At 41.2% G+C, this 14,829-nt stretch overlaps 1 protein-coding gene across 4 annotated transcripts in view; it reads left to right on the top strand.

Annotated features, from left to right (window-relative positions):
- LOC110982474 (transient receptor potential cation channel subfamily M member 3-like) overlaps nucleotides 1–13,677 on the top strand; it is a 35,288-nt gene extending 21,611 nt beyond the window's left edge. For 3 of the 4 annotated variants that reach the window (XM_087144935.1, XM_022240884.2, XM_022240885.2), the window contains exons 17-26: nucleotides 280–421; nucleotides 933–1,154; nucleotides 2,514–2,642; nucleotides 3,540–3,791; nucleotides 4,711–4,891; nucleotides 7,638–7,764; nucleotides 8,567–8,757; nucleotides 9,945–10,077; nucleotides 12,097–12,245; nucleotides 12,531–13,677. In XM_087144935.1, coding sequence (XP_087001061.1) covers nucleotides 280–421; nucleotides 933–1,154; nucleotides 2,514–2,642; nucleotides 3,540–3,791; nucleotides 4,711–4,891; nucleotides 7,638–7,764; nucleotides 8,567–8,757; nucleotides 9,945–10,077; nucleotides 12,097–12,245; nucleotides 12,531–12,928 — 1,924 coding nt within the window. In that variant the 3' untranslated portion in view covers nucleotides 12,929–13,677. The remainder of the gene's footprint in view (nucleotides 1–279; nucleotides 422–932; nucleotides 1,155–2,513; nucleotides 2,643–3,539; nucleotides 3,792–4,710; nucleotides 4,892–7,637; nucleotides 7,765–8,566; nucleotides 8,758–9,944; nucleotides 10,078–12,096; nucleotides 12,246–12,530) is intronic. The other variant, XM_022240887.2, reaches the window with a different exon arrangement.
- The last annotated feature ends 1,152 nt before the right edge of the window (nucleotides 13,678–14,829 follow it).

Here is a 14,829-nt window from a genome sequence, read left to right as displayed (position 1 = left end):
TCGACTTTTCCTTTTGCTACAATAACTGTTACATCAAAATGCGTCAACTGAAACTGTTTTCCAAGGAGGGGTAACCTTGTGTGCACCCGGCTTAGCCCCCCCCCGGTTCGTACATCTTGCACTGTGTGGACCTTATTTTATTCATGGGTCCACACTAGTTATGTGAGGTTGGCACTGCATGCTGTGCACTGCACCGACAAGATGCAAATGACGAGCAAGATGTTTCAACGGACACATGCTCTCATTTTGCTTCTTTCCATCTCAAAATTTAATGTGTAGAAACTTTGAGCAGCTGGCAGTTAATGTGATGGACGAGTGCTACAGAACGGACGAGATTTTGGCGGAGAGGTTGATCCAGTGCCCCAACAAACACTGGGGTGGTAAGAGTATCTTGAAGATGGCCGCTGAGTCAGATAACAAGGTGAGGAGAAAGGTTTGGCAAGTCCAAATGAGCGCTGTGTCCCACTCGGGCTTCCAGCGCTATGGCAACGTGTGCAACGTCAGCATACCCCTCAAGTATTTCCCTCGGCCTTAGGTACTTTAGTGGAGGAGCATAGCCTCTTGTGTTGATGCTAAGCTGGAGTAAGCTATGAGCAAGTTGGTTTGAAGTTTTCCCAAAATAGAAGATTCAGAGGGATTGTGTCCATTTTGTGGCATACCTGTGGTGGTTGCGTAGACCTTCAAATTTTTCTTAGGCACCAAACTATTCCTGGGCCTCAGGCGCAGTACAGTGCCCACTGTTTCAAATTGGTCACCAGACCTTATGTAGAACAAGACACAGGATGTTTTTGGCTACCTCAAACTAACCAGCAAGAACCAAGATTTGTTGAAGTTGAAAATAACGAGTGCGAGTTTGTCTTGTACTCCATTTATTTCAATCCCGGAAGTTGAGTCCTATCTCTTTTTTTTTTCCCCTTCTTAAACCTGGTCAGACCTTCATTGCCCACACCTGTGCCCAGAGTGTGGTCGAGAAGTCCTGGATGGGCGGCATGCGGGCCAGCACGCTGGCCGTGGGACTGGCCACCCTCTGCCCACTCTTTATCTTCCGGATCAAGTTTGTGGACTTGCAGTCCCCCTGCAAGGGGAAGTTCAGCCGATCCGCAAAGCTGCGCATGTTCTCCAACTCGCCCATCACCAAGTTTGGAACATTTGTGGTCAGTAATCAACTACAGTTTTTTCTTCCAATGCCAACAGGAACTGTGCACTTTGCAGCCTTTTAGTGAGAGCCAATTAATGATAAAGAAAACATGCACTGGGTCTGGTTTCCATCTGGTAACTTGTTCTTTATTCCTTGATCAGTATAACATTTTCCGAGGGGACCATTTTTCAACAGAAATAGCTCCACACTCACAGACAGGAACTCCATCTTGTGTTCTTTGCGCATTTACCACAGTTTACATACACAAATAATTATGGCATGTGGTTTGCCCAAACTTGCAGTGTGTGTGGTTTAAAGATTTCACCTGAGCATGGGTACACGATGGCAGTAAAACCTGTATTGGATTCTTGGCTGTGTTTACATATTGTCATTTTTGCCATTTTGAAATTTTCAGTAGACCCACTCCGCCCACTTTAATAAAGTCACCTGACTTGTGGGTATCAAACGTCAACAGACAGGGCTTGCTTCCATACCAAAATATGTTCTAAGTGTTTTTTGCCAAAAAAAAATAAAGCTGATTTTCGGTATATTACCTGGGACATCAGAAATCTGAGTACTACCCTACCCATCAGCTTTATTTTTTTGGTAAATGACACTCATGGCACACTTTGCTATGGGAGGACGCCATATTAATTGATATTTGATACCCACGTTAGGTCACGTGACTTTAGGCACAATCAGCGTGTTGGATAAAGTTCAAAGCTCATTTCCTGTATGACCAGTTTCTGGACATTTTTTCCCATGTTCAACCCAGTTTTCCTAAACCATGTTTGAGCAGGTATCCATTGTAAGGCATGGTAAAGAACTTCTTTAAATTTTAGCATCTGAAAAAATATTCACTGTGAAGAAGAGATATTTGTATAGCTATGCGTGTGGTGCACAATGCAATAAAGGGAGTCAGTCACATTAGCAGTGTGCCTCAGTGGTTATAAATTTCTTCAAGTGCTTCAACACCCAAAACAATTTCACAGAGGTGATTATGAGAGCACGCAGGCTGTAATTTGAATGAACTAATACAGCAATTCATGCTCTCACAAAGTTGGTATCCCCATTTGCTGCCAAAAGTGGACAGAACAGTAATCCACTTGTCAGTTTTGTCATTCAAATGGACCTTGATGTTCACGTAAAAATAGTCAGTCACTCTCTGCTCTCGATCCAATTCTAACCTTTATGCCGATGCATCTGAAGAAGAAGTTTGTAAAGTGCTCCAGACGTGGCAAAAATGCAAAACCCTCAGGGGAGAAACTGTGCACATGATGGTAATATTCAATTCCCCTGTTCCTGGGTTTTGTGACATGCGCTTACGCCTTTGCACCGTCCAGTAAAGTGTTATACTGTCCTCATTGAATCCCAGCTGTCCTACGTGGCGTTCCTGTTGATGTACAGCTATGTCATGCTCGATACATTTGGCGACACTCCCTCTATCCCTGAGTGCGTTTTGTTTGGCTGGATATTTACAACAATCATCGAGGAAGTGAGGCAGGTGGGTATATCTTCAAGACATGTAATGGAATTGAGCGCCACTCTGGAGCAGTGTTGTAATGGAGTACTCTTCGAGTAGCCAAAGTTCTCTGCTGAATATTGAACTGGGTAAGAGGGAATATGGGTGGAGTCCATGGACAGTTGATGGTAAACGTGCAAAGGGAAGTGTACAAACTAAATGTAAAACTGCAAACACTCCTAGTTTGGTAAAATTTAAGTTTTAAGGACAGAGGTACTCGGAAAGTACTGGGCCGAGTACTTTTCAAGTATTTGTGTTCTAAAACTTAATTTTTATGAAACAGTGATGGTTTGAAGTCATTATTTTACTTTGTCATCTTACCCTTTGTGCATATCATCACATTCCCTTGTACTTCAGCATTGCATCCCTCCTTACTAGTGAAATATTTGGCAGAGAACTGGGTAGTCAACAAGTACTCAACTGCGACACTTCTCTGGAGTTGGCACATGTGGGATGTGGGATATTCAAATTGGGTTGTTTCAGTGCATAAAGGCTAGAAAGGATGTGGAGATTGATAAACCTGCGCACCTGTGCATTGGGCAAGGGCACTTGGTGGTGGTTGTATGTGTGGTGTTGTGAACTTGGACTGTGCAGTAGCATTAGTGACTATGACAGAAGAACAAGACAACTTGCAGTGAAGTGTTATGTAGGCCTCAAAGGTAAAAAGAACTGTTTGTATTATACCCCGTTGATTATCATGAAATGAAAGGACTGACAAGTTAGTAGCTTGCGTCTGAAGTGTAGTGTATACATAGGGCAGGGTAGATTGGTTTGTAGAGTACCAGGGCTGTGTTCTAGAGGTTATCAGTCCAAATCCTGCTTAAGATTTGCCAAGCGCAGAGTAACAATTTCTCCCTGCGGCGCATTTTAATTTTTCAGTCATTCATCCCCGGAGAGCATGAGACCATCAGGCAACGTCTTCGTGAGTGGGCCAGCAATGAGTGGAATGTCATGGATTGCATCTCGATAGTGGTAGCGACACTGGCGTTCATCCTTCACTGGTTCACAGCAGCCCTGGAGTGGTCCAAGGCTTTCTATGCCCTGAACTGTTTCTTCTACTACTCCCGTCTTCTGCGACTGTTCTCAGTCAGCGAGAAGCTCGGACCCAAGATGGTCATGATCAGGAAAATGGTAGGCAACTAGAGGCCACTGTGGTACCGTTAGATTCGATAGACTTTAACAACTTTGTCTCAAGCTAGTTTGGTGTATCAAGTCAGGCTGTCCAAAAAATTGTTTATGCAAGGAGTTGTTGACATAGCGTACACCTTGGATACAGTAGTTGGTATGTGAGGCAGTGTGTACCTATGCAGAGAAATGTTGAATAAACCGACATAAAATTAATGCACTGCCTCCTATTTGTACCTAGTGGGACCAGCGGCCAGCTTTTATACATTGAAAATTGTTCCAATACATAACCTTTAACCACCATGGTTTTTATCTCACCTATTATAGTGTCACCAGTCTGATAATTCAAAGATCCATATAGAATGTATTTATATATCAATATATACAACAGAATAGTTAGCTTTGATAATTCATTAATTTTTTAATGTATCATGTTCATTTTTAAAGAGCACCTCTAAGGAAAACATGTTTTCCTTAGATTTGCTCTTTAAGCAAATGACAGAGGAACCTTTTCCTTGCAAAAAAATACAATTAGTGTGTCAGTTTTTGCGACAAATTTTCAGTTTTGTGAACAATACAAGTACCTTTGGTGTCTAGAAAATTGTTTACTAGACATATGGGCAAAAACGAGGAATACAGCTATGTACAAATTTTGGTTGGTCTTTTCTCTTTGGTTTCTGTACAAAAGCTGTGCTCTTCATTTGAAGATGTTATTGATGTTTTGTACATTTAGATATTTTGAATGTTTGGCACAGCCTATAATCACAAAAGTGAGGGATAGCTGCCCACCATATCGGATCATTGATTTTTAAGCATTGGGTTTTTTCCCTTTACACAGACGTATATTCAATTTATACTCAGTGTTTTCCAAGAACGTGCAAAAGTTCATAAGCTTGTATCCAAACGTTTTTTTGCTGACTTCAAGGTGTTTGAGATGGTGCTATTTCTGTGCATCTTGCTGGTGTTTCTGCTCGGTTATGGTGTAGCCAGTAACGTCCTGCTGTACCCCCACCAGGACTTCGGCTGGGAGTCCATCAAGAACACTGTCTACATGCCTTACTTTCAGATCTACGGAGAGCTGTTCTTGGACATTATCGTTAATGACGGTATGTTGTAGAGATCATAACGTGGATCTTCACACTGAAAGGGCCCTTGCTCGGATGATACATTGTTTTCAGCATAGCCCTTGAAAATTCACCTGTATGTTTTTTCAGCCCTATTTTCAATTTTTATTCCGCAGTTGGTGTCTCTTTGGATTTTATGGTAATGAGTATTACCATATTCAAAAGCAAAATTGTGATGTCTCCCACATCCAGAAGAAACCTCATTTCATTGATCTGTGCACCCAAATAAATGTTGACATTTTCCTATTTTTTAAAAACTTTTTCCAATACCCTGTGTATTATTTGGGTGGAATTGATAGAGATTGTGGAGAGGATGTTTACTATGTACCTACCTTATTCCATGTGCTTACAACTGTAGTCAAATGAGGGCGCTATAATGGATATATGGTCATATTCCTACCGTGTCTGGCCCTGTCATTAAAACTGATCCCTTAATGTCCAACAGCTTTCAAATTAAATTAGGCACAGTGTTCTGGTGGCACTATCTGGCTCATTGAGCTAACAACTTTAAAGACAGGTCATTATAAAAATGGCAAAGTCAAAGATGGAGATGAAGCTAAGTAATGGAAAAACCCTGAGGAATGTGTTATCACAGCCATGATCAGAAACATGTTTTTACTTTGGACATCTATTAGGCATTTTTGCGACTTTAGTTATGCACTTGTGACACAGTCGTTTTGACTAAATAAGAAGTTAAGGTTTGAATTGGTTGACTTTGTTGCTGGTTCCAAATCACAGAAATAAGCAGACGGTTTTTATGTTGTCATCTCAAAATGATCGAATCGGACCCCAATTTGTTAATTTGCTTGCAGCAAACGTTAAGTTCTTCACAGTAGAATGTGAAAAGAGAGGGCAGCAGAGATGAGAGACCGGAAATTAACACACTGAGTAAAAATGACATTTGTTGAAATGTTGTGTGCTACTTCATACGTTACTATTTACTGTGTACCTCTTTCGGACGACACATCACGAAGAGTTTCACGTCCTACCTTTTTTTCACACCGGACCCAAACACGTTCCGGTTTATTGCTTTGATGTCACATATTTCTGGTTTTATGGGGAACAAAACCATGCCCTGGGGATAATGTCAAGGGCTGCTGTCATGTTCAGTTCGTGAGTTCAGAAGCCTATTCTGACAGTCATCAGTCTATTGATGTTAAGACTGTGCTAGAGTCGATCATATATCACCGTGTCAAGGCTAGAATCCCATGGCTTGTATAAATCTGTCAACTATGTGGCATCTGAAGAACGTAGCACGACTGGAATGATGTATCATTTTCTGGGCCAGGTTCTTTACGATAGCCCTTTAATAGTCAAGTAGGTCAAGTTGAACCTGAAGCTGCTTTGAAGCATGAAGACAGAGCACATATAATGATGTTGGGTGATCCAGCGCCGTGTGTATAACCATAAATGTCTTATTATTATTATTAATTTGACCCAAATAAACTAACAGAGTTGAACAGTACACATAAAAGCAAAACAAGGGAGACAAAATTACAAGGCTGGACAAATAATACAAAAGAAATGAGTTATGCAGGCGCAGGGACCACAGGCAAACAACAACCGAATACCAGGACAAGACACGTGACTGTAATGTGGGTCAGGGACTGCAAAAGTAAAATTAACTACGCTTTAATACCCACAGGTATGAAGCCCTGCACATAAAGAGTAACAAAGACACAACAAATTATAATCACGGTTGCCAGACTATCAGGCATCAGCCATTAAAAGGTTGATCTATTATGCACCACCCAATCATAGGGCCTGCAAAAAGTGCTTTCCCCCCCCCCTTCCGCCGGCAGTGGTTTTAGGGTCTTAAGGAACTGTTGAAGGAAGTCAAGAACAGCAGAGACCTTAACAAAGCATTGTAATAGGTCGTGCCAAAAAGTAATGCATGCTCAAGTGATTGTATCATAGATGGACAGTATATACATCCCCAAACGTCAAACCTTATTGGGATCCCTACATCATTATAATCATGGGAAATGATCAATGAGTGATATTGACTGGCTCAGTGTGTGCAGGGTACTTGAATCATTCCTGACATTTGTCGGGGTAGATTCGTAAGTGTATTCTGTATATCAGTTTTGATTAGTTCTTCTTTCCATTGCATGGTATGCCTCAATCAATCAAAGTTTTCCTGAAGTAGTCACAAGTTGGCATTTGCTCAGATGCAAATCATGGCAAGCAGGCCATGTTTTGTCTGTTGATGATGCATTAGGCCTATAGCGTAATTCGACAACCAGACCTGTGGTAGCATAAGACTTTTGGACAGGTGGTGCATGCACATTACATACCTGTTCAACCAATAGGGTGTGGCAATTTTCCAAATGCATGCACGTATCACACTGAAGAATGTGCGTGTGGGTGCAATGCCTCCACAGTTATCACAGTTATATGGCTTCTCCTCGTATTAGTCTATATTGTTCATAGCCGGGACCAGGGAGAAATGGATTTTTTTCTTTTTTTTTTAACAAAGAATACTTCATAGGAAAGAAAGGAATTAGTATATTTATCAAATATTACCACAGAACCCTAAGAAAGCAACACCATGAAATAAAAGCATGGACCGCGAGTAAGGGTTTTGATATTTTTGTCTCCCTCAACATCATGTTGAATGAGTCCATTCGCTCTGGAATCCCCCCCCCCGACAGCAAAAGCTGGATATGTCACTCTTGTTCATCGCCCATATTGACACATTTTGCACCTCACACTTCATTTCACACAGGCCAGTCAAGCTGTGACCCACAAGAGATGACTTGCCCACGTCAGCATCTCCTCCAACCCATCATGCTGGGCGCCTACCTGCTGCTGGGCAACGTGCTACTCCTCAACCTACTCATTGCCATCTTCAGGTACTACCATGTTGCTATATTAACATGCATCGCCAACTTCCAGGGTCGTACCCTGAAACTTAGGGTGTCATTTTTAAAGCATTCTCATCTGTCACCCATGGTCAAGCTTATCCATTACAGTGGAAGTGATAACTTCGGGTGTTTCTTTCAAACACAAGAATGTGAGATAAGGCTTCAATACTAGACACTGAAAAATTCACTTACAGTCACTGTACATTGGAAGTCTGCAAGGTTTAAAGATTGAGATTAACATATTAGGGCATGTTAAAAGTCATTTATTGCTGATTGAGGATTCAGGACCTTACAATTAAAAATGAACTTCCAGACAGACACTGCTGTGATGCTGCATGTGATTTGTGTACAATGAAGAAACTGACAATGCTTGAACTCAAGATATGCACTAATATGTTTATCATCTCAAAGGGTCTGACTCCACAATCCATTAATTGGTGTATTCCACCTGCAGCCTCTAAGTTGGCAAGGCCGTCGGTACAAACTTTTGTTCTATTTTGCGCAACAGTTGTCATCATTTCAAGGCACAAATACAGTCATAAGTATTAGGGCTGAGGAATTACGAAGGAATGCTTTTGTCACGGATAGCTTGGAGCTTAACTTGAACAGTTTTCAAACTGAATAATTTCTTATTTTGTTGCGATTGGTTGTGATAACTTGCTGCAGCTTGGCTTCAGAACCAGTAAACTCCTTCACACATGTAGGCAATATGTATAGTCATCCTAAGATGCCGTCTCTGGAGATCTATGGGATGTTCTGCATCTCTTCCTCATTTCGTACCCCTGCCCAGCTCAATTTTTGACGAGGTCCAGACCAACTCACTAGAAGTTTGGAAGTTTGAGCTGTACTTTCTAATGGTGGAGTTTGAGGACCGGCCGGCCCTGCCCCCGCCCTTCATCATCCTGGAACACGCCTACCTGATCCTGCGCTGGGTATGGCGGAAGATATGCCACAAATGCTGCAAGAAGGCAAGCCCTAAAGGTAAATAGTGATTCCTTGGATGTTGCAAAAAATTTCTTGGAGAAGTCCAGTCAGTAGTTAGGTGGAAAATTCTTGAAGTTGAATCGGAGTGTCAAATCCTTTCAATGCAGAAGAGAAGTGTACAATATATGGATGCCATCTCTTCTGACAAGGGCCAAAAAACTAGAAATATTGCCATGCAGCCGTCCACTCCATGCAGGGATGTTTTACACAGCAGCCATGCCATGCTTCTGCTCAGGCAAATAATAGAAAGTAGGTTTGCGGTAGCACCATGGATGTATCTCTTTTGTGAGTATTTGTGGTTCTGAAAAGAACCAGTGGTACTCTTATTTCAGAACCACAAATACTCACAAAAGAGATCCATCCATGGTGCTACCGCAAACCTACTTTCTATTATACCTCTTCACCATGCAAACCTTCAAGACTTATCTGTACAGCGATTTATAGGTTCTAAGCTCATTTCCATCACATTTCTCGTTTCCACTGAGCACTTTTTTACAGTGGTACATGGTGAGTATCCCTGCAGAGTTGAGGGTATGAGACCTTTACCATTATTAATGTAGCTTCAGTACCTCCCCATGTCGCTGAAAAGTGGATAAAGCTATCTTTTGGGCCGGAATCCATTAGTTGATACATCATGTATGTGTGACTTCAGAGAGAGAAAGTGGAAATGGCTATTGTGAGGGGAGGTAGGGGGGTCTTAAACCCCCCAAAAAGGTGAAAATAACAAAACGGAAAAAGAAAAAAGGAAAGAAAAAGTGAAAGAAAGGGAGGAAAGTGGATGAAAACCACCAATTTCCTTGAGAATGCCCTGGAATTGACTTCTTCCTCCAGTAACAGTTTGCTGCCATTGAGTGCTTTAATCCCCTACCCCTTTGACCATAAACACTCACCCCCCCCCCGAAAAAAAGAAGAAATTCTGGTGATGCCCATGGAAGTGGATTTAAATGTTGACTGCCAGTAACTGTCCAAACTGCTGGAGGGTTGACAGAATCAGTCAAGCAAGTTTGCCATTTTTTAACCTTATTTATTCTGTACCTTGTCAAAATGCTCGTCATTCTTGACCACGAAAAACAAATTAACATGAGAGGGAAGCAATTTACCAATAGGATCTTTATCCAAAATTACCCGTTTAAAGAACACATGGACAAATGTTTTGAATGTACCTGTGTTGTCTTGATCTCAAGTGCTCTATCTCAACAAGAAGATGAAAAGAGCGCTGCGGGCATTTGAGAAGGAGTGTGCCGCTAACTACCGACGGAAGAAGAACGAGGAGAAATATATCCAAACCCCAGAACGGCTCAACCAGCTGGACAGAAGGTAAACCATTTGTCCTCAATCAGTCTGCCAGAGAGGCTGGACTCTTTTAACTTGCTTCTTTTCTTCCTCTTTTTTTTTAGTTTTAGCACTCGATTTAAATCATAATCAAAGTCAATTGAAAAGCATATCAAAAAGTCACTTAGGAAAATCAGATTGTAGGATTTGTTTAATTTCTTGTGTCTTTTTATTTAAAAGCAAAGTTTGTAATTCAGATCCACAGTTTTATTAATCTTAAATGATCTATACTCACTCTGAATGGAATATGAAGCCAGTCTCCTGAAACAATGGACTATATTACTATTGTGTACAGTGCACATGATACAGTATAAAGCAGTGTATTTCCTTTTACTGTTGTACAGTATACTTGAATAAGATAGAGTGTTCAGCTCTTCTTACATGTGTAGGCATACTTCTTCCTGTTTCAACATAAACACTCACCATGAATAATTTCTTCCACTGGTGGTTAGCTTGTACAATCCATCTCAACTAGGCTTAGCAATAAACACAGAAAAACACAATACCAGAGCAGTTTTAAGACAAACTGTATATATGTAGGCTGGAAGAGAGTGGTTATACTTGACTTTCAGGGACAGTCATTTTAGTTTGCTTAATTCTTGGACCTGCAATGTTAGTAACTTTAATAATACACACTCTAAAGGAATGTGTGAGATCTGTTTCCTGAAACTGTGAAAGAGTGTACTGTATTTGTCTTCGGTGCAATGCATATGATATGGTATTCTGAAGCAAATGGTGTCCAATATACATGTATAAGATACAGTGCTCAGATCGCATTACATGTGTACATCCTCCTCTTGGCACATCAACAACCATTGTTTATTTATTCCATTGCAAGCCTTTATAATCCATCCTGACTCTTGTAAAGGTTTTGGCTTCATACATCCAGCGTGGTCAGACATCTCTCAACAAACATAAATACTAAAAAAAGAATAGTTAAACTTGATTTCAAGGGCACTCATTTTAATTGACATATTTGAAACCCTTTTATGACAAATAGCACAGTGAATAAAAAAACTAAAAATCAGTGTAAATCAAAAGAGTCTAATTCACATTTTACAAATCTGATGTCGTTTGAGTCCATGATTTCTATCAAGTTAGTTCTTTGGTAAAGTTAAACTTCAGTTGTTCATTGAGTGTGATGTGTGTGGTCAATGGTGTTCTTGCACCAAAATGGGGTCAAACCACCCTCAAGGGGATTCACTGTTGTCACTAATTTTTTTTAAGTGGACCACAACGTATTTTATATGAGCAAAAATCTATTTGTGACAATAGATGTCAGCAACCCAACTGGCAGATTTTAATGGCAGCCAAAGCTTCATCCAAATGCTTATTTTGGAACCACTTGTTTAGGAAGTGGTAACAGTTTTCTTGCCAATCACTCACATTTATATATGGATCAGGGGGGTTTGTCTCTGGCTACTCCCAATGACTTTTTCCAATGATGGAATGTATTGAGCTGGGTTTTTGTTTGCATTTACTGCCTCAGAGCACTTGCTAATGTACAGCAGTTATCACTGTGCTGTTGGCCAGGAAAGGGGGCCATTGGAAGTACCCCCCACATAAACATGGCCATCAGATTCATCTAATGAGAACCGAAGATTAGGTCACATGTCTTAGCAGAAAAAGTAGCACTTGAACCAACATGAATACTTACTCCATTCATTGCACTACACCGCCTGGTTCAAATGACGTCACACTTTATTGCCAAACTTTGTAAATATATTTGCCACTTTTGCAAGTAACTGCTTAAATGCTGGGTGGTGATTTTTAGATTTTTATCAGAGACTGCGGGAATCCTTGAAGAAAATAGTCCAGTTTTTTCCCATCTGTTTTGTAACAATACGCAGCTTCCCAGTTTGCCCATTAATCTGTACCTTACTGCACTCTCCTCAGAATATATGAATCATAAATCAGCTTTCTGCAATGTTACCAACACTTAGCAGTGACCAAGGATATAACGGTAAGAATTCCTTTCAAGACCCATTATTTTTCCCTCAACAGACTGAAAGACCTTGACCGACAGACCGAGAAGACCAAGGAAGACCTCCAGCGGAGACTGCAACATATCCAGCAGCAACTAGAGGACATGGCCAACTCTAACCTTGAACTGGGGAGAACGGAGTCCTCCAGCAATGATGAACAGAGAAGGCGTAAGTAGACAGTTATTTGCGGGTACGAAATGCACAGGTGCAAGGTCTCCCAGTGTTTTAGTCAAGACATCATAAGACCAACACAAGACTAGTTCAAGTCACAGATTTTTCAAATTTTCTTGTTATCCGTAAACCCATAACCTGAATGAATAGATTATTCCCTGAATAACATCACAGCAACAGCACCCTCAATCATACAGAAAAGTATGGAAGAGTTTAAAGTATAAAAACGTGCACTTTATACACTGAATCTAGTTGCAATAAACAGTGGACTCTTTTCAACAGGGGCTATTGCCCCAATCCCTGAAGAGGCAGAAGCCAGCAGTGTAGATGCTGAATCCTTGGGCCAGGCAGCCACCACGGCGGAGGCCAGACGTTACTCAGGCACCCGCCAGCTCATGATGGACCTGGAGAGGAAACGAAGCATCTCTGCCGCGCCGAGGCAGAGCGCCAAGCAACGAGAGAAAGTGCTGCTGTGTCAGCTGAACCAGGAGATGGTCCAGACTGCACCCTCCTCCCTTCGCTTAGGGCTAGCACTGTTGGAAGAGGAGGATAGCGCGGAAGGCAGTGATTCAGACAACAAGCACCGCCCGCGCAAGAGATCGAAGGTCGGGGCGCGGCGCCTCTCCAAGTCTGAGGTCAGGGGCAGTGACAGGAACCTTCAGCGCACATCGTCCCTCTGATTGATTGCACTCAAAGAGTGTGTGACGCTTGCGTGGTCTTAGCAGCACATCTGCACATATGCTTTTCATCAGCACATCTCTGTGTCTGTGTCATATGACACCTGTGAATGTTATCCCGGGGCTATCTGCAACAGAAGGCAAGTTGTCTCCCACTGGGTTGATGACTCTATCTGATAACCTGTGCATAAAATGTATCCAGGGTACCAGACAAAATGTGTGGTACCAGACAAAACTGTGGTTGATAAACGGTCTTTGCTCAGTGTTGCCCACAAACAGAATAGGGGCATAGTCTCTGTGGCATATCCAGCATGGGAGGAGCTAAAACAAATATCAATAATAATATTTTATTTATCAGATATTAGCACTAAAACCTTAAGAACACAACACCGCGAAAAAAAGCCAGGATGTTGGGACCGTGAGTAATGCTTTTGATTTTTTTTTTCTCCCCCAACATTATGTTGAAGAAGCCCGAAGCCGCAGTTACTTTTGAATTTGCCCCCCTCCCCCCAAACAAGTTTGACACGCTGCTGCGTAGTCTGATCAGTGCCTCAAATTCTCAATCAGCAGCTATTTGAATCAGGACATTTGTGGTCTGTGATATGAAGGGGCAAGTATTGACATGCATGTGGGCCGATGTGTTCCCCAAACGTTCTACTTGAAAACCCATCTAGTGAGATTTGAAATAGCCGTTAGTGAGTTCTCAGAGGCCACAAGGCGAGTTCCCATCCTCACAATTGGTTACCTGTCAAGTGTTGCTTGTGGAAAAAGCTTACATCAGAATGAATCTCTCCCTGGCCATATGGGTCGTTCTATAAATTAGGGGTCCATTGTTTTTTAGTGTCCCTGTCACGTGACATATGATTACGTAAGTTCAGAAAACATTCTCTAATTTCCATGAGTGATGAATTAATGGGAGTTACCTGCCAAACAAATATAAATGGTTTGACATCAATTTAGGTGATATTTCCGCCATGTCAAATTACACAAGGTAGGTGTAATAGGGACACACAAATGTCACACTTTGGGACCTTGAATTTATAGAATAACTTATTTGTCAAACCTGGGCTTCATCAAGGATTCGTGTCATGAGTTATTACGCCTTTGACTTGGCACAAGAATGATCTTATGGCCAATAGATTAAAGCTGACATAGGAATGTAGCCAATATTTTAGGAATGAACACAAATGACCATGTTTTGTAGTGTTTGAATTGTCCACTTTTTTGGGGGGTATTCTTTTCCTCAAATTTGAATGGCATTCACTACTGTGTCTTTGTACAACAATGCCTGACTAAATTTGCCTTCTCTTTGATATCCACCTTTGTTTAAGTAGTGATGCTTATATTACTTTGCACATAAGCTTTGATATGTTTGGTGTTTATTTTCACATCCTATATTCTAGGTAATTTTTTTTTTTACTTTTGCAAAGTCCTGTCCAGTGACAAATATATGCAGCACCAAAATATTAAAAGCAAAACAATACGAATGTCTTCCAGGAAGAAATGGCACAGTAATGAAGATTAACATGTACGTAATATATACGTGTGTGTGTTTATTTTTTTACTAAATGTACATGTATTTTTTGACCCTTCGAAGTTTTAGTGAAAATGCATTGTCTTTCACCGAGACAGAGTAACTTATGCAAATGAATAGTGAATTGAATTCCTGTCCATAGCATCACCAGCTAGTTCCTCTGCCGCCACCTTTTACCAAGCCAAAGGAGAGCTTTTAACTTCCAGCATTTTTGTTCGGAGTGGTGTCAGTTTAAGATTTAAAAAGAACAGTCTTCCACAAAGAGATCGAGTTATTTTACTGTAATATTGCTGTCAGTGTAAGTAAGTACAGTTTTGGAAATCTTTTAAATATTTGGGGCTTCCGTTTAGAGTGCTGTCTTTCACAACTA

This window comes from Acanthaster planci, linkage group LG13, assembly GCF_054643075.1.
Source record: "Acanthaster planci isolate LZ-2023a linkage group LG13, COTS_SCS, whole genome shotgun sequence".
NCBI lineage: Eukaryota > Metazoa > Echinodermata > Asteroidea > Valvatida > Acanthasteridae > Acanthaster > Acanthaster planci.
The sequence above is the reverse complement of the archived record's forward strand: the minus strand, read 5'-3'. Positions and strand labels throughout refer to the sequence as shown.